General features: G+C 36.3%; 2 protein-coding genes across 4 annotated transcripts; both read right to left on the reverse strand.

Annotated features, from left to right (window-relative positions):
- Nucleotides 1-202: 202 nt before the first annotated feature.
- Nucleotides 203-1,820, reverse strand: LOC120083956. The gene is made up of 2 exons (XM_039039861.1): nt 1,454-1,820; nt 203-480 (listed from the first exon to the last, which is right to left on the reverse strand). Exons 1-2 carry the CDS (start codon nt 1,818-1,820, stop codon nt 203-205), a joined length of 645 nt encoding a protein of 214 aa, XP_038895789.1.
- Nucleotides 1,821-2,633: 813 nt separating this feature from the next.
- On the reverse strand, nt 2,634-8,251 carry LOC120083486 (transcription factor PCL1-like). Of its 3 annotated transcripts, XR_005483433.1 has the most exons (4): nt 6,973-8,251; nt 5,235-5,420; nt 4,935-5,058; nt 2,634-4,078 (listed from the first exon to the last, which is right to left on the reverse strand). XR_005483433.1 is itself a non-coding variant. In XM_039039258.1 (2 exons), the coding sequence occupies exon 1, from the start codon at nt 7,990-7,992 to the stop codon at nt 6,991-6,993; it is 1,002 nt and encodes a 333-aa protein (XP_038895186.1). In that variant the 5' UTR covers nt 7,993-8,251; the 3' UTR covers nt 4,711-5,058; nt 6,973-6,990. The 3 variants fall into 3 exon arrangements, 1 of the variants encoding a protein (XP_038895186.1); XR_005483432.1 differs by lacking the exon at nt 2,634-4,078 and having other exon boundaries at nt 4,711-5,058; XM_039039258.1 differs by lacking the exons at nt 2,634-4,078; nt 5,235-5,420 and having other exon boundaries at nt 4,711-5,058.
- Nucleotides 8,252-24,786: the final 16,535 nt, after the last annotated feature.

Raw genomic sequence — 24,786 nt, forward strand, 5'->3', positions numbered from 1 at the left:
GAAAGCAATCTCCTTCATAAGAAAGTGACATTTTTTGTATTGACGTACAACTTTTCGATTGTCAAAGCTTGAAATAAGCTACGACGATGTTATAAATATTCTTCAATGTTCCTACTATAAACCAAAATATCGTCAAAATATACTACGATAAATTTGTTAAGGAAAGGACGAAGTATTTGATTCATAAGTCTCATGAAAGTGCTCAGAGCAGTTGATAAGCCAAATGGCATGACAAGCCACTCAAACAAGCCTTCGTTAGTCTTAAAGGCCGTTTTTCACTCATCTTCGACCTAATTCGTATTTGGTGGTATCCACTCTTCAAATCCACCTTTGAAAAGATTAAGGCTCCTCCAAGTTGATCAAGTAAATCACTTATTCGAGGAATTGGAAAACGATACTTCACCGTGATTCGATTGATGGCTTTACTATCCACGCACATTCTCCAATTGGCATCTTCTTTGGGAGTGAGTAGAGTTGGTACTGCACACGGGCTTAAGCTTGGTTTAATGTGTTCTTTTGACACAATTCTTCGATATGTTGGTAGAGAATTTCGTACTCCTTCAGACTCATATTGTAGTGAGGTAAATTTGGTAAAGTAGCTCTTAGAACTAGATCAATGCAGTGTTGTATATTTCCCAAGGGGGCAGCCCCTCGGGTTCCACTCTCAGGAGAGGAAATTCATTGAACAACTTTTGTACTTTCGGTGGGACTCCATCTTTTTGTGTTTCCTCGGACTTTTCAGCAACAACAAGTCCAAGGATGTCAGCTCCCTTTCTTTCATCAATGCTTTGCCACTGATTGTAATAAACAAGTGGCCGCTGTCTTCTTTTTTCACTTTTACACCCACATCATTCTTCTTGTTTAGTGGAAGTAGTACCACTTTCTTACCCATCCACTGAAATTCGTAAATATTTTCTCTCCCCTTATGCAAGGTTCGGGTGTCAAATTGCCAAGGTCTTCCCAAAAGAATATGACATACATCCATGTCTAACACATCACACACTATTTGATCTTTATAGCTACTACTGATTGAAAGAGGGATGATGCAAATTTCACTTGTGCTTCGCTGCCTTTTTTCACCCAACCTATCTTGTAAGGGTTTGGATGAGCTTCCACCTTAAGATTTAAGACTGCTACTAGCTTTTTAGAGACAAAATTCTCACTACTTCCATTGTCTATAATGACATTGCACATTTTATTGTTGATTGTGTACACCTTGTTTTGAAGAGACAATATCTTTAGGGCTTAGAGTTTTCTTTAGGAGCGATCAACATCCTTTGAAGAATACAAGACAGTCTATCTCCATCATCTGGTTCAATAAATTCAGCCTCCTCTTTATTTTCTTCACCGATTTCAGTCAACATTTCTTCTTCTTCCTCCATGTAAGCTACTGTTTTTCACTGAGGGCACGCATTGGATAAATGATCAACTTGGCCACATAGAAAACACTTACCCAAAGAGGGCCCATAGTAAGGGTTCTTCTTCTCCTCGGCCCCTTCTTGATTTTTTCTCTCTTTTATTTTGGTTAAAGGTGGAGGATTTGGTAAGTCGGATGTTTTATTTGCAGCATTCACCTTCCTACTTGCGGAGGCTTCCCATGCAGTTCTTCTTGATGAATTCTTGGAGCGAATTTCATTCACCTTTTCAATTGTTTCAGCAAAGGAAATAGCCTCAGATAATAAGTGAAAAGGTTGTAGTTTTACCTTTTCTTTGATGTCCATGCGTAGGCCTCCAACAAATCTTGCAACCAAAGGTTGTTCGTTCTCCATCAAGTTCGTTCTTGCTCCCAATGGGTGAAAGTGTTCAATATAATCAGCCATCGATCGTGCTCCTTGCCTACAATTTTGGTATTGGTTGTACAATGTTTGCTCATAGTTGGGAGGGAGGAACCATTCTTTCAATAATCTTTTAATCTTTTCCCATAAATGAATTGATCGTTTACCATTTCTCCTCCGGTTGACTTCTAGTTGGTCCCACCAAGCTGATGCACCGGCTTTCAACTTTAAGGAAACTAGATGCACTTTTTTTGCTCGAGAGTGTTCATGTAGGTGAAGAAGCTTTTCGTATTTTTTATCCAATCAAGAAATACCTCAATGTCACGCTTCCCATCGTATATTGGCAAGTCAATCTTCATTTTGTAGTCATGCAAGTTACTTCTTATTTCAAATTTCTCACCCATTTTTTCTTCTTGGCGCAAAAAACCCTTCTTCTTGATCATGTTCACTAGATGAGTTCCATTCTTGGCTTTCTTGATATCTTTCTTGGGGTTGTCTATGCATTCTTGGAGGTCTTTCTTGATGAATTTCTTGCTGAAACTGGAAATTTCTTAACTGTCTAGCACCACGTCTACCTCTTCTTCTCCATTTTTGAATGAATGGTTGATCATTCCCCCTATTTTCAGGTGTGGCTGCCCACATTTCAACCCTTCGAGTAAGAGTTTCCATACCTTCTCGGAGACTCATTAAAGTGCCATAAATTCTCTCCAAAGAGTTCACAACGGACAACAAGCATCGTGTTGTAGTTCTTTCGGCCATCAATACAAGGATTCTTGGAGCTCTGATACCAATTTGGTGTAATATCAAAAGTCTGATTTTGGATGAAAGTGATCTCTCTCAAATGAGGAGAGGAAAGCTTTATTTATAGAGGGGAAAACAAAATATAGCTTTTGTTTTTACAACTAAATTTAAAAAAATAACAGAATATAGTTTCTATTTTTACAACTGAAAACTAACAATAAAAACTTACAAACTAAAATTATGTACAAACTTCCTTAAGCTCAATTAGAAAAAAAAAGTGTAACCCATGGAAAAAATGTAAGAAACCTTGACTTCTTAAACCCTTGCCCCAAACAAGGGTTGGGCTCAGGATGCCTAACCCATCCCAAACCCAACCATTGAAACAAATATCCATAAGGGAGAAGCGAGAAGTGTTTCATTTAAAATTGAGGGCAAAATAGGTGTTTACATCTTCAAAAGGTTGAAGAAACATGTTTTCAAAAAAAAAAATGTCAATTAAGTAGAAGTTTTTGGATTTTAAGTTAGTTTGGGTAATTTTCCTTATAATTCAACCATACTTTTCCTTGTGTTATTACAAGTGAGTAAAAGATAGACCACTTGTTAAGAAAAATCTGAAATAGATAATGATGCTAATTAAGATGAATATTTTATGCAAAATTATTCTCCAATACTGAGACACAGGCAAATTTCTAATACCACGAGTGTAATTTCATACTGCCTACATTTATTGTATCCTGTCAACATGCTTTTAAAAATAGAATGAGATCCACTAACACTGATGTGGAATCCACTAATGTTTATAAAGAAAAATCTAGTGTGAACAAAAGTTGAAGCACAATATAGAAAATGCATGTTTTGCCAAAGCTAGCATAATTCAATTGACATATAGTATATATTAGCGATCAAGAGGTTTATAGTTCAAATTTCCTTTCCTATTATTCTAAAAAACAAAAATAGAGAAAATATATGTTTTGAGAATTGAATATAAGTTATAAATTTAGTCTCTAAATTCTCATATCACCTGTTCCATTCAAAACTTTTAAAAATTTAAGCAATGCCTATGATATTTTGTATTATATTCCACTATATATTCTATTTCGAGTTCAAACATGGGTAAAGGATTGAACAATCAATGTATAGAATGATAATTGGTCTTATCTACTTGAACTATACTTGAATTAACTATATTTTTGGCCTAATTGTCTTGACATTGAAGGGAAAATTTTCATTTTCCATATCACCTCCATTTATCGTTTGTTTTTAAATATAGTTTGAGATGCACTAGCATAAAAAAATTATTTATGAAGAAAAATTTCTAGCATAGAGAAAGGGGCTATGGTACTCCCGTCCTACTAAAATTTTTCGGAAGGACAAAATATATACTTCAAAACTTACAGCACATTGATGGCAGGCTCTTCAAGACAGATAGAATTGAGGTTTCGTTTGGACATATGTTCTTTGATAGTTCTATGGAGCCTTTTTATGTTGTTTTGTCAAAATTTCATATGTCCTTCAGCTGAAACTGTCTGACAGACAGTTCTCTCCAACAAAAGGTTCCAAACCTAATAGGACAGAGGAGACAACAAGAGAGAATCAATTATCTACAGTAAAAATCTCAAGACAACTTGCTCAGGCCTGGGAAACTTGGGGGGAAAACAATGTCCATAAATTAAACAACAGATTTAGTCAATAAACACTTTGACCAGAATTAACTTCTGAGTTTGATAAGAAATTGACATTACAGAAGATCCATCCCTGGATTATACAAAGGAGCCATGGAGCCAGAAGTTGTCGATCACCCGAAAATACGATCGAGAAGGTTAAATCCCTGTAAGCCAAGTTAGACCCTACGTAGAGCTGCTTTCCACGAGTAGTTAAAGTTTAAACCAAAGTGAAAGCAGTACCAACTGTAAGTTTGCACATGGAACTGACGACATCTCTAAACAAGAGCAAGTCTAGTTTAGGCAAAGGACAAACCAAGAAGCTGGATTTCCCGAAATAAACAGTTTATTATGTATGTATGTGTATCATACAAAGATGGAAATAAACATGGGGGATGGATATGGGGCCGTTTCTTGTCCATAATGAATAAGATGGTCCTCACTTATGTCTATGAACAGTAATATTTGTATTATGATATGATTTTGTTCAGAAGTTGAATCCAAGTTCTGAAGAGGAAAGAATGAAGGAAAGATTTTAAGTGGAGAGACCGTGAACTTGTATAATCATCAAGTTTCACAGCAGTCATTATTAGTCAAGAGACCGAGAGGCATCACTAGAGTACGTACATCCACTAGAGCTTGTGATTCAAGTGCATGTGAATTGCAAAAACTAGAATGAAAATGAAAATCTCAATCTTCTTGGAGATACAGTTTCAATATCTCAAAGGTATTCAATAATTGGCAATTGTTGACTTACTGATAGACAACGTAATAATATAATTGATAGGAAACGTTTGGGTACATGTTGCGTATCATCAATCTGGGTGCCCCCTGTTTATGTCAGAGACCTTATCGAAAGCAAATTCCTTCCAGAGTGACATCTGCAAGTGGCATGCTAATCATAAGTTGAGGTAACCAATCAATAGACAAGATTGGACCAATTTAACCAAATAGAGAAACTTATAAAAGATCTTTGCATATGAAACTGAAGCCAAAGACCAAATACTAAGGCTATATTCAAGAGAACCAATCAGGCATTCATCAAAGGGAAATTAACCTTTCATGTCATCCTAAGAAGGAGAGAATCAACAACACACATATCCATTCCACTGACAAGGATCATTTGGTGTGCCCTTTGGTACTTCTATAATTCACCAGAGGTGATGGGCAAGTTTTTCAATTTGATGAGATTAGACCATCTCTTGCCTCCTGTAACTACAGTGTCATGCATCTTAGATCACACCTGAATGATGTTTGTAACTTTTATTCAGGTTGTCATATAACTCCCATGGTTAAAAAGATGGCGTAAAAATAACAAGCTTAGTGATTTGATGCAGTTGGTCTAAAAGCACAGCAGACTATAGAAGGAAAATTTATATAGTATAAGGTCAAAAACAGATTGCAATTTATTGCATCTCCTTACACCACACTAGTTTAGTTTTACATACATTATTACAATGTGCTTGCAATTCATATAGCTTAATCTTAAACATTCTTAACATCCAAAGAGGGGACTGATTTGACCTAAAATGTTCAACTCCCGCTGTTCTACTGGATCCATGCACTCAAAAAAGAGAAAATTATATGAATATGCAGAGCACATAATAACATGAACAGTTCAAATATCCACGGAGCCATTACATGAGAAAAAAGCAAGATTACATGAAAACAAACAATAAATTTCTAAACAAAATTTGGCAACAATGTCAAGCCATAAATTGAAGTATGGTCATTGTGGGAGGACAGTTGATTGATCAAAGCTTGCAGGTGGAATTCTAATTTCCACGAGAAAAAAAAGGTAATAAATGCTTAGATTTTCCTCTATGATGAAGGGAAATCTTAGATTGCTTATTAATGGACTTCCTTATCTGCATGCTCGTCCTGGGGTGGAGACTACACAATAAAGATCAAAACAAGCATATCTAATGTAATGAAGTGATAAAACTGAGCAGTGCAGCATAGGAGGAATCGAAAGCTGAAGAGTAAAGTTAATTACTCAGTGGTTCAACTCAAAAAAGTAACATGGCGTTGTGTGAAGGCTATTAATAACAAAAAGGACCTTTTGCTTTAGTAGAACAAAATTTCAGTTTACACATTTTTGGGGAACTGTTTTTCAGGGTTTTTCCCCCTCTTTTTATTTTGGTTTACAGTACTGGATGTCCAATTTCTTAGAATAAATTATGTTCTTCCTTCCAAAATCATAAATACAAAATAAACCTATTCTTAATTCTTACAAGTTCATCTAACTACAGTTATTGGGAATAGTTTAAAAAACAAAATCAGAAAGCTGGTGTCTCAAAATAGTCCCCAAAAGCCAATAACACGCCATATATTCTTGTCTCACTAAATAAACTTAAACAAAAAGAAAGCTTTCAAGTTTCATCAAACTCAATAATACTGCTTTACGAAACTCAGTTTTATCTGGGGTTCACCATTTCACGTGTCTGATACAGAGTTTGTTGCTAAGTTCGAGAAGTCCACTGATTCCTAACACACAAACCCCTCCAAACCCAGACTGTTCATTAGAGACTCAAGCATCAATTGCAGAATCCAGTTTTATAAACTAAAAAATTGAGGAAAAAATTTAGGACAAATATAATTCGAATAATTTCCCAACTAAGCCCCAGAAGTACAATGAATTCTATAAAACCGATAGTATGTCAAAATTCTCAGATATCAAAGCTGTACTATCGCTCCAGTAGAACTTAGGACAAATATAATTCGAATATATGGGTATTCTCAAAATTCTCATTAATAAGGTATACGCAAAAACTCAGTAAGATCAAGCAGCCAACCTGAGAATTAGCGGGAATTCACTTATCATTAGAATTAGGAGGTACATGAGGATGAGGGTAAGGCACGATCGAGCTGTATTTGTTCCCCGACCAATCTCTCTGATGCATCATATTGAAAGGATGCGTTTCAAAGCCAGGGTATCCCTGTGCGCTTCCCGGATGAGCGATCGGCATACCCATATAACTGTGAGCATGACCAGACGCTGCCATGCCAAGAACCGGCATCGGCATCATCGGCGGTCCATACGGCATTGGAGTCGGAACCGGCAAATGGCCATTTCCGTTGACATTCCCACTGTTGGTAGACTCGTGCAAGGTCTGTGGTACAGGCGTGGATGCAAAAATCCGGTCCGGTGACGACGGGCCCTCGTTGGAAGATCCCTGCATCCTCTTCAAGTAAAGCCTATATTTCTGAAGATGACTCGCAACATTCTCCCGAGTCAATCCTTCCACGTTCATCAACTGCATAATAGTTTTAGGAACTGCGTTCTTAATTCCAAGATGAGCAACAACGTCCACAAACCGTTTGTGTAATTGCGGCGTCCATACAAGCCTCGGTCTCTTCAAAGTCCGAGCCGATGGATCATCCATCGAATTATCCATCCGAAGAGCCGAATCAGCCTCCTCCGTACAATCAACCTTCCTCAATTTCCTAGAATCCGACCCTGCATCCCTCTCCGTTGCCTCATCTCCTTCAACCACCGTCGGATCATGATCCCGAGTTCGATCATCGTTAAATGACTTGAAATTATTCGATGAGAACGCTTGTGCTTGAAATCCACGAAGATTCGATAGCGTATTCTGCGACGCTCGATTAACATCCATCAGTGTCCGACATGGCCCTGTCGATATACTGAATGCTGATGCAAGCTCCGGCGGAATCAAAGTCTGAGACAGAGGAGTGAGATCGTCGGCATCAGGCAAACCCGTTTCCCATTCAAATACTCGCTCCTCATGAGCACAGTTTTCATCGTCACCACCACCGCTCTCATATTCCGCCATCTTCACTTCCTCTCCCATCCTCCAATCCAAAACCTAGGGCTCGTTCCTCTGTTTCAACTCAAGAACGAGATTCAATCAAAACCAAACAATTAAAACCTAATTTCTCCGAGGGTTTAGGGCAACGAATTAAAGTCAGTTACGATCGCAGTCGAGAAATTTCCGGCGAAAGAAAATTGAAGAAACAAGAACAAGAAAAACGAAGAACGAAGAAGAAATGGAAGCAATGAAGAACAAAATCAACTCCTTTTTTTTAAAAAAGATATTTCGAGAAAATAGCAATTAAAAGAAATATATTTTCTTTTTTTTTTTAAATTTATTTATTGGAAAGGCCATAAAAAGTGCAATATCCGTTTCCAGATCGGCCTATTCCCTTTGCCAACGTGGACGACTTACCCAGATATTTTTGATCCGCTAAATATCTTCTCGCTAATTCCCACTCGCTCTTACTTATACTTTTCTCTCTACTCGCTTTATCTGACCTCCACGTGTCCATCCTTAGGTCACCAACCAATAATATCGTGACTCTCATGATTAGAATTTGAAGCAGTGACGTGGTAAAGCGAGTTCCATTTAATTTGTTGAATTTACGGAAATATCCTTCTGTTTACAATCCTTATACGGCGCGTGATTCGCTGGGAGGCTACATGTAAGCAAAGAGAGTTTGATTTTAAAAGGGTAGTTAAGTCATTATGTGGATTTAATATTGTTTTGCACCGACTTTTGAACTTTTCCCTTTTTTTTCCCGAAAATTTATTTATTTTTGTTAATTTTAGTATTTTAATGGAAATTAGTGGACTAACCAATAGGAAGAGAGGAAATTGGATGACAGCTGTTAATTTGGACGGAATATTGATGACGGCCGAACAAACGGCAGCCACGAGTTTTGGCCTTACAGTACGGGCAGATTGAGATAATGTACTCACCGCTTAAACAGAAAAAAAAAAAGAAAAAAAAAATATATATATATATATATATATATATATATCCTTTTATTTACATTTTCATTTTCCATGCAGTTATTTATTCGAGCAAAGTACTCGTAAACATTTCTTTTTCGCATCTGGATTTTGATTTTAGTTCTATATAGTCTTTAAATTTTATATATTATATTTTTAGTTTAAAGTTTGATTTTAATTTAATCTTTTAAATTTCAAAATTCTTGAATTTTATCTTTGGATTTTGTATTTTGTTACAATTTGGTTGGCAAGTTTTGAGATTTACATTTTTATCCTTGATTTTTTACCAAATGCTATTTAGTGTAAGTGTCTATTAGTTAATTTAAAAAAAACTTAAAGACAATAATTAATTAAGTTTCATTATTTTTCATCACTATTAAAATTAATTTTAAATTTTCACTTAATAATTGTTTTAAATTAATTAATGGACATTAATGTCAAAGATTAAAGCGAGCATTGAATGAAAATTTGAGCTTGAAAGTATAAACCTTGAATCATAGATATCAAATTAAAACAAAACTCAAATCTCAAGGATAAAATTGTTACAATTTGAAATCTAGGGACTGAATTAGAAAAAAACAAAAAATTTAAGGTTTAAAAGTGCAACATTTTAAAACTTATAGGCTAAATGAAAACTAGACTCAAAATCTAACAAAAAAAAGTATTTTTCCATATTTTTTTTTTAGATTTGTGGTTCGGTCTTTGAAGTTTTGAAAAGTTACATTCTAGACTTCGATGTTTGAAAAATAGTTCTAAATAATCTTTGAGGTTAATTTGATGTGGCAAGTTGAGATAGACAACTTTACAAATTTATATGACATGGCTTTTCTAAATAAATTTTTACCTTTTCAATTTTTTCTCTCTTTTTTGACCTCCTCTTCTTTTCCAATCTCTTCCTCCTTATTTGACGGGTGGCAAAAAAAGCAACAAACAAACACATAACAACTACTCCTTAACTTTCTCATCCCGAATAAGAGAAGAATACAATCTCTAAAAACATCTTTATAATCAAAGAACAATCTTGAAAAGAAGCCAAAACTGCAAGAACATGAATGACATTGTTTTCCTCCCAAGGAATGTGACAAATGCGCAAAATATTAACAATGTCCTTTATAGAAAGAATGTCTTCTGATAAGTGCCCACAATGTTCATTGGATGTAAAGTTAGAGGTTCTTCTAGGATCCTTGCAAACACTCACAAAGAAAGTTAACTTAGATCAAACTTAGAATCAACGATGGTCACTCTTAGATCAACCCACTCCAAAATTAGCTTGATCAAGACTAATCCAATGAATCGATTTAAACATCAAATCTAAATTAATATTTGAAAGTAAGGATAACACCAAATGGGTTGAATAAGCACAAGTTTTTTAATTTGGCAAAATGGCCATGGATATGATCAAGCCTTTTAATGGTCGTGGATAATCTAAATTTTTAAGAGCATCACAAGCCATTTTAAAGGCAAAATGGTCGTGGATATAACCAAGAACTCAAAAGTCATTCAAACACAATTAATTGCAATTGTAGAAAATAAGACTTAGGAACTTAAAACTTAATTGCATACTAATTAATAAGTCAAAATACAAAACTAAAAAAGTAGAAAGTCTCCAAATTATCTTAAATATCTCCTCTAGGAGGCGACAAGCTTAATTCTCACATTTGATAGAGTTTAACATTATGTTTTTCCATGCAGTGCATACTTGACAACATTTTCTTCACAAAACCTGCACATTTTTTTTTACGTTCATGTCATCTTAAAAACTATAAGACTTTTCCATCTTCATGTCATTCTCTTCTTGACTCATTGAAATAATATTATATAAAAATTTGGGCTCAAAATTATTTACACCTCTAGGACATTTGCTAGCTTTTGAAAATATAGTGTCAAAGCCTCTTGAATCTTCTTTGTCTTGCTTCTTGTAATTGTTCTTTCAGGTACATGCAATTGTTCAATGGTTGAATTCACATTATCCCCCCCTTTCTTTAACAGGATTTGTCCTCAAATCAAAATCTTCATTCCTTACATCAAAAGGAGTCAAATCAGCCACATTAAAAGTAGAACTTACATTGTACTCACCTCGAAGATCTAGTTTGTAGGCATGCCATTGATCCGTTCTAGCACTTGAAATGGACCATCTCCTCCTGGCTGAAGTTTAGATTTCTTTTGATATGGAAACCTTTTCTTTTATAGAAGAACCAAAGCCCCATCACCGGGTTTAAAAATCAATTTCTTTCTCCCTTGGTTTTTGCTATTGACAAGCGTTTGATTCTTCTTTTCAATTCTTTCTTTCACTTCTTTATGCAAATTCTTGACGTATTCTGCCCTTGAAACAGTTGCATGACTAGTAAAAAAAATTTTAGGTGGTAAATGTAACAAATCTAAAGGAGTTAATGGATTAAAGCCATACAGAGCCTCAAAAGATGAGTGATGAGCGGTGCTATGTATTGCTCTATTGTAAGCAAACTCTACAAAAGATAGAGTATCCTCTCAAGACTTGAGATTTTTGGAAATTAGTGATCTAAGTAAAGCCCAAAATGTTTGGTTAACCACCTCAACTTGCCCATTAGTTTGTGGGTGACAAGTTGTTGAAAATAAAAGCTTAGTTCCTAATTTTTTCCACAAAAATGACTTAAAAAATTTCGCATCTCTATCACTAACAACAGTTTTAGGAATTTCATGCAGTCTAACCACTTTCATAAAAAATAGATTAACTATGTTATTAGCATCGTCTGTTTTGTTACATGGAATGAAATGCGCCATCTTACTAAACCTATCAGCTACCACAAAAATGCTATCATGATGTCTTCTAGTCTTTGATAATCTTAGAACAAAATTCATGCTAATGTTAACCCAAAGTTCACTAGAAACCTTCAAATGTATGTAAAGACCATGTGGTTGTGTCTTAGACTTAGCCTCTTTACATTTGAAATATTGTTTGCACACTTTATTCACATATTTTCTCATTTTCAACCAATAACAACATTCAGACAACATGTTATATGTTTAAATTACTCGAAATTTCCCATAAGTCCTCTCCCATGAGCCCCATTCATAAGTAACTCCTAGATGGAACATCTGTGCAAAGTTTACCCTTCCTAAAATGCATTTCATCAAACACAATATAATCATGTATGTTTTCCCTTTCTAAACATTGCATATACAATATACACATCATTAATTCATATTTCTCAATTTTGTACAAATCAATCATGTGTTTAAAACCAAGAATCTTTGTACTAAGGGAAGAAAACAATGCATACCTTCTTGACAATGCATCAATCACCACATTGTCCTTACTTTTCTTGTAATGAATGGCATATGGAAATGTCTCAATGAACTCTCATTTAGCATGCCTCTTATTCAACTTTGTTTGGCTTTTGAAGTTATTTAAGCTTTCATGATTCATGTAGATAACAAACTACTTTGACCACAAGATTTGTCAAAGTTAATTCCTTAACTTTTGAAGTGCATGTAATTCCTTACCCTATGTTGCGTAACTAAGTTGTGCTCCATTTAGCTTCTCACTAAAGAACATGATTGGCCTCTTTTCTTACATCAAAACAGCACCAATCCCTACCTCACTTGCATCATATTTGATCTTAAAAGATTTGTCAAAGTTAGGTAAAGCAAGACAAGGTGCATTAGTCAATTTATCTTTCAATTCATTGAATGCATTTTCTTGCTTTTCTTCCCATTCAAATTTTGCATGCTTTTTAACAAGTTCATTCAATGGTGAGGCTATGCTATTGAAATCTTTAATGAACCTTCTATAAAAACTAGCCAAACCATAAAAAGATCTCACCTCGGTTGCATTGGTGGGTGTTGACCACTCTTGTGACGTCCCACATTTTCTTAAGGTAATTTAAGTTTATCTTGAAATATTTTAGAGTTATTTGAATTCCGAGATTAAATTAAATTATTATGTAAGGATAATTTAATTTTAAAAGTTGCTTCAATGAAGAATTTGAAAATTTAAATTTAATTTAAGGAGAGTTTGAATTTTATTCAATATTTAATTCAATTTGTGAAATTGAGTTAAATTTGAGAGGTTTAGAAGTTGCTTTTAATTTGGAGAAGAAAATTAATTTAAATTAATTTTACAAGATAATTTATTTGAAAAAGGATTTGGGATTTAAGAGGGGAAAAAGAATTTGTATATATAGAAAATTAGTTGAAATCCAATTTGGATTTGGATTTATAAATTGATATATATTTTTGTTTTGAGTTATTTGAGTTTAAAAAAAGAAGGAAAGAAAGAGGGAGGAAAGAAAAAAGAATATAAATAAATAAATATAGAATCTCTCTCTTCCTTACGCGCGTGACCCCCTCACCCCTTGTTTTCTTCTTCGTGTGGAAACCCCACCCTAGCCACACCATCAGTTTTCCTCGATTTCTTGCATACATTTGTTTACCCATAATGTTTAGGTCTTAAGTTTAAGTTTTGGAATTTTAGTCTGTTGCCGGTGGAAGTTAGGATTTGTTTTTGATGAATTTTGGTTCAAATTGTTAAGGAACGTTGAAATTGATCTTGGAATAATTTAAATTTGGGTAAGTTTTCTTAGAAGACATGAATTTTATGTTTGGTTTAGGCCCAAAAAGTTTAAGATAATTTTAATTTGTGTTTAGGAGTTCGTTCTAACCTTTTTACTCAGGATAAAAAGAAATTTGGTTTTCTTATCACGTCTGGCATTATTCTCGAAATAAGTAATCTTACTACTGGAATCGCCTTTGTGCCAAATGATAAATTTAAGAATAATATGATGATTCTAAGATTGTATGAGTACGAGCATGAGTTAAATTTTTGTACGATATGCTAAGAGGTTGTATGAGCATGAACTTATATTTGAATGATTGTGGAACTCTGTTTTATGATGCATGTTATTTATATTAGAGATAATTACCCCTACTTGTAGTTGTGTACCCTCCAGAGGTTTGTGTTTCCTTCGGATTCACCAGAGGTTAAGATTTCCTTTGGACTTCACCAGAGGTTAGCGATCTCCTTCGAGATTTCATCAAAGATTTGGAGACATTACTTATATGGAGAGAAGATATAGATTTTCACAAACCACAAAAGCTTAAATACTTCTTCACATAAAAGAAGTTAAATATGAGATAGCGCAGATGGTTAGAGTTGGTAAAGGATTATGATTGTGAGATTCTGTATCACCCAAAAAAGACAAATATAGTGGCAAATGCTCTAAGTAGGAAGACAACCCATTCAGCGACCCTGATTACTAGACAGACTCATCTATTCAAGGATCTTGAACGGGCTGAGATTGCAATAGTAGTGGGGGAAGTCACTGCACAGTTGGCACAACTATCGATGCAATCGACCTTGAGACAAAATTATTGATGCTCAAGGGGGTAATCCTTACCTTGTTGAGAAAGTTCACAAGGTGAAGTCAGGATAGGGTGGTGAATTCTCTATATTCGCAGATAACGGTCTCCTTTATCAGGGTCGCTTATGCGTACCTGTAGTTAGTTACCTTAGGAAGGAATTATTGTTGGAAGCTCATAGCTTCCCATTTTTTATACATCTTGGTAGTGCCAAGATGTTTCAAGACTAGAAACGTTGTTATTGGTGGAATGACATGAAAAGAGAGATAATAGAGTTTGTCAATAAGTGAAAGCCTTGAGACAAAGCCAACAGGTTTGTTGTAGACCTTGAGCGTACAAGAATGGAAGTGGGATAATGTGTCTATGGATTTCATCGTGAGGTTGCTTTGAACAACAAAAGGCTTGTTGGGAATGTCCTAGAACTCGCAGTTCGTGTTAAACATTCTATCTTATCAATAACAATGACTTGTTGATTTTGCATCTTATTATGAAAATCCAATAAACGGATCCTTGGCTATAGTTTGAATGCTGTAACTTTATGTAGTGATATAAATAGGATCAAGTTGACAGTATATAGCCTAAATGGTCTAATAAGTATATGGATGAAAATGGGTATCTCATCCTGGTAACACTATTGGATGCAACCCACTCTGTAGTTGTTATAAGAAGTTGTAAGGTGCTACAAATGATGTGATCCACAAATTGTTCATGTTGAGATATGAGAGTGGGGGCATCCTATGCAATGAGCTTACATATAGACTGGACCACGAAAATAGTCACTTTTCTTTATAACGATCGTTTACTATTAAAACTGACTATTTCATTTATTATATAACCTAGGTTAATTCGATCTTAATCCTGAGTTAGCTATGAACTCCTGTTTGTTCGGGATTATCCTTTGATCTGCAAACGGTGAGAGTAGTCCAATAGTACTGCTCAATAAGCTTACCATTTTGGGATAAGACCGGATGAATAGCTGGGGACATAGCCTTGTAAGATGGAATCCACTCCTTCCCTATTTAGAGTTAGCAGATAGGTTGTTTTCTTAAGTACTGACTCCAGATCTTAAACAATCGGGGCCCCGCCTTCTCATGATAGAGATAGAATTTGATTCATAGAGATTATGAATCAGAATTATTCATTAGAGGATCAGTAGGAGCTTAAGGAACAAGATGTAGTCACAGGGGTAAAACGGTATTTTTGACCTAGCTGTGATTACGAACAACCTGTGAAGGATCGATGATAACGAGTAGAAATGCATGTTATCATAGTGCTAAGTTCTTAAAAAATGCTGGCTTGCGTTGATAAAATGTGTTAGATTGCGTCCAAAAAGCATTAAGTTTATTACATTGCGGTCGCATGCGTTCATCGCATAGGAACAGTTGATTTTTGTATTTTTATGCAGAATATGCGTTGACGTAAGGCGAAAATTACGATCATAGGAAATCATTAGTCGAGCGCAACATTACAACAATGCTTTATGGTGATTGTGTTCGCAAACATTTGCTCAAGAAGGATTGCCGCAACTTGGTGGGCGCATCTGGGTGAAAGACATAATTAATCACGATGGGACAAAAAGCTGATGATGGTCAAATTCGAATTAAGCTGACAGCCGCTAACGATAACAAGTACATTCAGCTTTTTGGTGACAAATATTCGGCGCATCAGTTAGGGAATTAAAGCCATCCCATTTGTGCAATCATAAGAGAGAAGCCACATTCACCTCGAAGCTTTATAAATACCAAAGGCATCCTTCAGAAAAGGGGTCCACCATCTCACGAGTTCACAAGTTCTATTCATAGTTTAACCTTGTTCTTAGATTTTCTTTTACTTTAAGGCGGACGCGAGAAAAGAAGGTTGTGCCGACAGATCGTTCCGATAAGCTTGGGAGAGTGCCGGAAGCTTCAAGAACAGTGAGAGGACCGACTCCTGCGGAAGCAGGAATATCTTTTGAACCGAATAGAGATTGACAGTGTAAAAGCCTCGGTCAGCAAGGAATTGCTACCAGACTCTCTACCTTTATCTTCCGTTGTTATTTTGTACTCAAACTCATTTATCAAAATGAAATTTACTTCTCTATATCTGTTCACTCTCTCTTATTTACACATGAGTAGCTAAATCTATTGAATGGGTTGAGAAGCATTTAGCTAGCACAACTAGAAATTTTCATTCTATACAATTATCTTGTGTTATGTATGCTTCATTCGTCCATTAGAGATACTCGGGAGGGTAGTCTAAGGACATGATCTAAGCTTGGGAAAGTCAGGTTAGAATCTAGGCTTGAGAGAGTCAGATTAGAACGCATAATCAAGAGATAAGAGCTTAGGAATAAGCACTGTTTGCTATTAACGCATCGCATGCATCTTAGAGATAAAATATAATTGTGTGCGGTCACCTTGCTTTTATGAATTTTGCATCATCGCATAGGACAAGAGTAGAGACTTAGGAATAAGCTTTATAGACAGTTTTGCATTCAACACATGCATCCCAGACTTAGAAGCATCGCATTTGCATTGGAAAATGACTTGTTGTGCATGGTTGTAGCATGATCGCATAGTCTGACGCATTCCTAAGTAACGCTAGCTAAAGAACTTCTCAACCCGTTCATCCGCATACTCAGTGCATCTATCACACAATCCGAATTTTCTCAAATCCTTCGCATCTGTTTATTTTTCATTACCGCAGTCAACAACAAACCAACAATTAATTGAGTTATCGATTACTGCAAAGTTTTCTAAAAATTACCATCGCAATCTGTTTTCACAAGTCACTGAGTTCGACCCTGGACTTACCAGGAACACAGTGGGGTTTACACTTGGATTCCATTGAGAAAACTTGAGTGCTTAACGCATTTTTCACCATCGCATTTCATCCACAATTCCACATCATAAAATAACGCATCAATCGACTTACTGATTATGGTTATTAAGTGTACATAATATATCTACAGTGAGAGGAGTTCAACTATGGGCTATAGTGGAGTGTCCCATTAGTTAATGAATGGGGGTTAGATCGGACTAATGAGTTTAGCCGATTAATCTTGAATCGTTGGAGCCCATGATCTATAGGTCCGTGAGGTCCCCCTACTAGCTCGTAAATGGATAAGCTTTAGGGTAGCTTGAGAGATTAATTTAAAACGTTCAAATTAAACGGAACAAGAGAATAAATATTTAAATATGATTTAAATATATAAAGATGATTATTGTGCAAAAATTAATTTAATATTGATATTAAATTAATTAATTTTTTAAATTAATTTATGAAATTAATTTAAGAAACTCAAATTTTGAATTAAAATTATTTAATATCATTTTTTGTTTTAAAAAGAAAATAGAAATTCATTTGCATGTTGCACAAAAAATGAAAAATGGGTTTTTTCCGTTACCATCATCTTTATGCTCATACAAAATGCATTATCTTCTCTACTTTGATTTTCCAAGCATGAGTTGCAAGCCATCCACTCCATCTCTTTTCATGTTCATCTATTATATATAAAGAAGAGTGGAGTTGTTAGAGAGGAGGATAATACAAAATTTCGAAGAGAAATTATTCTGAAGAAGAAGCTGTCTTCTTCAGTTGGGCTGCTGTGAGTATTTTCTAGTTTCTTCACATCTTCAAGCTGTTCTTGAGTCCCACAACTCTGCCTAAACCTCCAAGAGAATAGTAGGGAAGGTTTTGAGATGGTTCACGTTAATATCAAGTGAAGACAACAGTTGAACAGACGTTTTCTTGGAGAGTTCATCAAAGGTATGTTTTGAAAACCCACTTTTTGAGAAGAGCATGCTTTAGTTTTTGCTAAAATTAGTGAATTAGAAAGCTTATGGATCCTTGATACTTCCGCTGCATGTTGTTTAACTATTTTAGGGCTTTACTATGATTTGGGTTGTAGTAGACAATCTCACTAAGTTAGCACGTTTCATTTTGGGAAAGTCTACTTTTTCGGTGAATAAGTGGGCACAGTTATACATAAAAGAGGTAGTGAGGTTGCATAGGGTGCTCATATTTATCGTGTTGGATAGAGACCCTTGCTTTATATCTAGTTTTTGAAAGAGTCTCTAGTTAGTGTTGGGTAATCGATTTGATTTCAATACAACTTTTCACCCACAGACTGATGGTTAGACAAAACATTTGAACCAGACGTTGGAAGATATGTTGTGCGCTTGTGTGTTAAAGTTTTCAGGGAGTTGGGACTCTCACTTGCATTTGATGGAGTTTGTGTATTATAACAGTTATCAGGCTACTATTGCCATGTTGTCGTTTGAGACCCTATATGGGAAGAGTTGCAGGTCTCCCGTATGCTAGGATGAGGTTGTTGAATAGAAGTTACTAGGACTTGAGCTAGTGCAAACCACATATGAGACAATACAGAAGATTCGAGCACGTATGCAAAAAACTCATAGTAGACAAAAAAATTATGTTGATGTTAGGCATAAAGACTTGGAGTTTGAAACCGGTGACAAGGTGTTCTTGAATGTAGCACTTATGGAAGGTGTTCTGAGATTCGGTAGAAAGAGGAAACAAAGTCCACGATTTATTGGGCCTTTTGAGGTCTTAGAGTGAATTGGCCCTGTAGCTTATCGGTTAGCATTTCCACCATCTCTATCTTTCATTCACAATGTTTTTCATGTTTCGTTGTTGAGGAAATTGAAAGAACTCACTTAGGATTGAGGTCATGTTACCTATGGTCATCTTAGTGAAGTGAACAATGTTATATAATGAGACGTTAACACTTCGTGGTCAGTCTTATACAAACTCTTTGTATAGGACGCCCCCGCTCGCATGTCCCCTACATAAATGATCAAGATCAGACCATTTGTGACAAGTCACAACACTTGTGACCATTCCACAAAGCGGGTCACATCCATAGCGTTACCAGGATAAGGTTTCCCTTCTATATCCATATACTACTAACCATTTTGGTTATCACTCAGGACATGATCCACTTGTATGTCACCACATACATGCTTAAGTTACATATTGATAACTAGGGTGGGATTTACTGTAATTAAATCAGTTTACTATAAGTGCTTTTACATAATTAAATCATGTTTCTCTAAATTATAACAATTACAATAAAAGAGATGATGCATGACCAATGCATAACCTAAGGTGGGATTTACTATATGTGCATACCATATGACATATAAAAACCATACATCGCATGTGTTAAACTAAGGATTAATGGACCGAGATGAGACTTTACAAAAAACCAGAATGAAATAACTCTATCTATTACATTTTTCATCGAGCGAATTGGTTCACAGGCGAACCGGGTCTTGAACCGCCAGGAGGACTCCATCATGTAGTAAACACCGAAGGTAGACGATCGCCCAACGTGCACTAGACGATAGACGTAAAAACTAAACGATCGCGTAGACGATAACGAGGTTGCGAAGCCTGATCGTCTAGGCGATGGCTTAACACGACGACAGATAAACGATTTACTATTCGTTACTAAGCGATCGTTTAATCAGTTACTGAGCGATGAAGCTTGCTGAGCTAAACGATCGTCTAGTGCGCGTGTGAATTAAACCATACGTGAGCATCTCATCGTCTACACGACCCGATACTCAGCGATCGCTTACCCCATCGTCTACACGACCTGATCAACCCTTGATCGTCTCCTTCTTCGAAGAAACTGCAACCCTTGCTCCGATCTTCGTCACGAACGACTCAAGACTCAAACAAACTTTGAATTAAAGACTCGATAACGATTATTAATGCCCAAAAACGCATGTTGGTCGTCACGTGCTTATAACTTCCTTCAGCTTATGCGACTGATTGCCTTTCTATCTTGGGGTCAATACTGGCTTTTAGCACATCGCCTACACTTCAAATATTATTTGCAACTTGGTCACACAAACTATAAATACTCCCAAGGTAAAAAGGTTGCCTGCAAAAACCCAAAACTCAACAAACTATTAGCTGCCAAGTCCCCGGCAATGGCGCCAAAAACTTGATGCGTGGAAAATGGAGGTAAATAAATATGCGTTCATCATTCGTTCTCCATGTGTCGCTGGTCATGCGTTGGACTAAGGGATATGCAATATGCGTTGATGACCATGCGTTCCTGCCATAAGTTTTCTTGCTTTCTCGCCAAGTATAACGAGATCGCAAGTTTCTCGGGTGATCCGAGGTCGAACTTAGGGACTTGTAGCTAAATGTTATGAAGTAATGTGTTTGCGGCGAAGAATAAAAGAATTTGAAGGTTATGGGCTATGCGCTACTTCTACTCCTAACTAATAGATTAAGTAGTGGAAGTATGACTGTGAGAGATAGAGACACGACAACTGTTAACGCGTAATAAAATGCATAAAAAAATAGATAGAATGGCGGGGATGACTTCACCGCATCCATAAGTTTGATAGCAAGGGTAACCCCAACCAACACAAGCTATGCGATTATGCTACATACACTTGACAAAGATGCATGCGATGTATATGCGATAGTGTTGAGAGGCCTTATGTCTAAGTCTCTATTCTTGCTCGCGTGCTCCCACACATAAACAAGATGACCGCATACCACTATATCCTACTCCCTGACGCATGTGATGTGACCACATACTTTCATATCCTATCTGTAGGGTGCATACGCTATGTAATAGCAAACAGAGTTTATCTCTAAACCTCTATTCTTGCCTATGCGATCCAATCTGACTCTCTCAAGCCTATATTTGGTTTTTAGACTACTCTCTCAAGTATGCCTAAATGATGGATGGTGCATTGATAAGACAAAGTAATCACATAAACATGGTTGACATAAGATTATTCCTATCTCTAGGAACACTGCTTATTTTGCTTAATGCGTTCCACCATTTACCTTCCTGAGCAATTAACTACCACTGAACAACTCATAGACAAGCATTGCTACAACATCACACTAAGCAAATAGGATTTTCTCACAACACTCGTGCAACGGACATCTCTCGGTGGTTTTCTACATGCTTCATATGTCTATGCCGCATAGTTAAGTATGCGATACTCTAGCAATCTTACTTAGTCTTTGCGATGAAAGTAAAAGATGATAGGAAAATGAAGATAGAATCGAAGGAAATAGAAAAATGCATTGATCACAAAATGTGTTGATCTCTTAAGTCACAATGTAATACAATACAGAGGTAGAAGAGATATGGAGGGCCAGATGGGCAATGTCTTGCATCCATCAAATGTGTGTCAAGGCTGCCAGTTGGGCGGTGGAGTAGTCTCTCTCGAGATCTATCTCCAGCGGGGCTCCGGTCATCGCTCGGAATGATTGAATGAATGAAGAACTCTTAAGAATATCTTCTCATGCTTTTGTTTGGATCACAAGGATCTGCCCGAAGGCAGAAGCTCGAATCATTTCAAGTTGTGCTCTAAGGCTTCTATTTATAGAGCTTGATCACCGACAACATTAATGGTCCTCCTCTGAAATTCTGTAGCTAACAGCGTGATGGACCTACTCTAAATCTTTGCTGCTAACGGCGTGGTAGGTGAAATGTCAACATCGCCTTTTGATACTCTCGAGGTATGCGTTCATGCTTGATTTCCGAAGTACCAACACATTCCACCACCCTTGCATTCATCCCTCTATTATGGTTATTATTCCGTAGTAGCAACCTCTATACGATGGACGCATGCGGTTAATGGCCGCAACATCCTTGCGTCGAACGTATGCGACGCCTCTGTAATGGCGAGATTCACCGCATGCGATCAATTCCTGTGTTAGCTACAAAGATGGACAATTGGACGCAAAATAACGCATAATAGTGGGTTAGCCGAGATTCTCATTGCTGATCGACGCAAGCTCATTTTCTCATAAATTCTTAGTACAATCATCGCATATTCTACTTAACAGCCCTCATAATTCTAAATAAAAGACCTATAATAACTTGCATTTATGCCCGTCATCACCTTTACAAACAACCGAAAATATAAAAGAATTAAATCAAATCGAGGCTAACTTCCATGAAAACATCCATTAATTTGCACATCCACAACAATTTAACAATTAAACAAAGCAAACATGCATCTACCAAGAATGTATATGTAATTCATTGCAACAATGAAATTGGAATATCAGAACCTGGCTCTGATACCAATTGAAGGAACTCTTAATAAAGAGCATCCATGAGCGCGTTCAGATCTTTCCGATTTCATTGTGACCAAAATACAACACATATATTCTAACAGACAGTTATGCAAATTCACAGTAATTAAAGGCATGCTTCGAAAAATAAAAATACAATGGAAAGAGTTCTTATACCAGTTGAAGACCCTCTTCAATCGTTGAACCCAGATGCAGCGGAAGACCTCTATGCAAACTCTATCGCCCAACAAACCAATCGGCTGCAGTAGCATGATCGTCTACACAAACGACAGCAACATGAACAATCACGAACAAGTGAACAGCAGCGGGGATGACACCACCAAATGGAGCCTTTGGTATTCTCGGAGTGAGAATCCAAAGTGTAGTCTTTAGTGAATTTGGTAGAGGTTGGAGAAAGAACTAATCATGTAGACGATAAACAAGTGAGGGAGAAAGAGCTATTGTATAGTTGTGTGCTTATCGTTTAGAAGAAGCTATACAATCGTGTAGGTTTTAGTAAGTGATCGTTTAATAAATGGTAGACGATCGTTTAGAAAACGCGACACATTATGTGATCGTTTAGGAAAGTTAAGTGATTGTTTAGGGATGGGCGTGCAAATGTTTAGGCGCTGGCGTGCGATCGTTTAAGTGATGAGCAACTATCGTATAAGCTCTCAAACTATGTGATCGTTACGTTTTCACACCGATTGCGAATTTTCGAACTTTTGCAAAATGAAACAAATTTTCATTTTATTCTTTGGTTACAATAACCGACTTCAGATTCTCCCACTAACGCACGTCTGAGAGAAGTTTTAGGTCAATTATCATATAATTAACCAATTGTATAATTAATGAATATAATTATATTATATTCTTACCCTATAGTTTTATATCACATATCTACTATAGTAATTTCTCCTCCACATGATATAAATCATATTTATATCTAAATTCCTCCATAATAATGTATCTCATACATTCAGTCAATTATATCATATATAATCGAACTCCCTCTTGTCAATCTGACTTAAACACTAATTCTTGACTTTATCCAAGCTACCCAGGGGATCTAATGAACCTGTAGCTCGAAGCTCCAACGGTCCGTGAATAGCTGATTAAACTCTTTAGCCACGAGATCCACCATCCGTTAACTGTCAGACATTCCACTAAAGACCAACAGCTAAACTCTTCTTACCACAGATATATTTATGTGTCCATTGGATATAACCAATCATGAGTACGATGACCCTTCACAGATGTTTGTAAGTACAGCTAGACCAATTTACCGTTTTGCCCCTGTAGTTACATCACACTCTTTAAGTACCACTAATTCCTCTAATGAACAATATAACACAGTCCAACTATGTGTGAACACCTTTCGGCCCAAGAGAAGGTGTGTGTGCCACATCGTTCAAGCCTTGGAATCAGCCCTTAAGGGAGTTATCTATCTACTTGCCCCTGCCTCGTGGAAGAAGTGAATTTCATCTTATGTAGCTGAGTTCCCAGCTCCTAAATCAGATGAATCCTCAACATGGTAGGTTTGAATTGGAAACATGGCCACTCGTACCCATACAAATCAAAGGACCGCCCTCAATGGCAAGAGTTCTCAACTCACTCAGGATTGAGGTCATGTTACCTATGGTCATTCTAGTGAAGTGAAGTCTCTGTCATGAACAGTGTTATATAACGAGACGTTAACACTTCGTGGTCAGGTCTTATACAAACTCTTTGTATAGGACGCCCCCGCTTGCATGACCCCTACATGAATGATCAGGATTAGACCATCTGTGACAAGTCACAATTCTTGTGACCATTCCACAAAGCGGGCTGCTTCCGTAGCGTTACCAGGATAAGGTTTTCCTCCTATATCCATATACTACAGACAATTTTGGTTATCACTCAAGACATAATCCACTTATATGTCACCACATACATGCTTAAGTTACATACTGATAACCAGGGATTTTATGTTTATTGGTTTGTGGTAAAGCAAATAAAACATACAATTTAGCAAAAAACAAGATGTGAGGTAAATATCATATATATACAACACAAGCGTTCGTACAAACTATTTACAAACTACATGATACGAGACTTTAGGGCATCAACCTCAATAGAAATATGTGACAGATCCCTCCCATGTGGTAGATTTTGAACCATTACAGTTGAATGAAAACTTAAGTTATGAGGAAAAGCTTGTTCAAATTCTTGCCAGAGAGGTGAAGACTTTATACAATAGAGAGATAACTCTAGCAAAAGTTTTGTGGTAGAATCACTAGTTCGAGGAGGCAACTGTTGGGATTGGTGTCCTAATCTCTTGTATTCTCGTAGTTTGTAAATATTATATAAACAAAATGTTATTAATAAAATAATTATTATTTTATGAGCAAACACTTAATCTAATAAACTAAGATCTTAGGTTATTTTACGTAATTTAAACAAGTATGTAGAGACA

The sequence above is a fragment of the Benincasa hispida genome, chromosome 8, assembly GCF_009727055.1.
Source record: "Benincasa hispida cultivar B227 chromosome 8, ASM972705v1, whole genome shotgun sequence".
Taxonomy (NCBI): domain Eukaryota; kingdom Viridiplantae; phylum Streptophyta; class Magnoliopsida; order Cucurbitales; family Cucurbitaceae; genus Benincasa; species Benincasa hispida.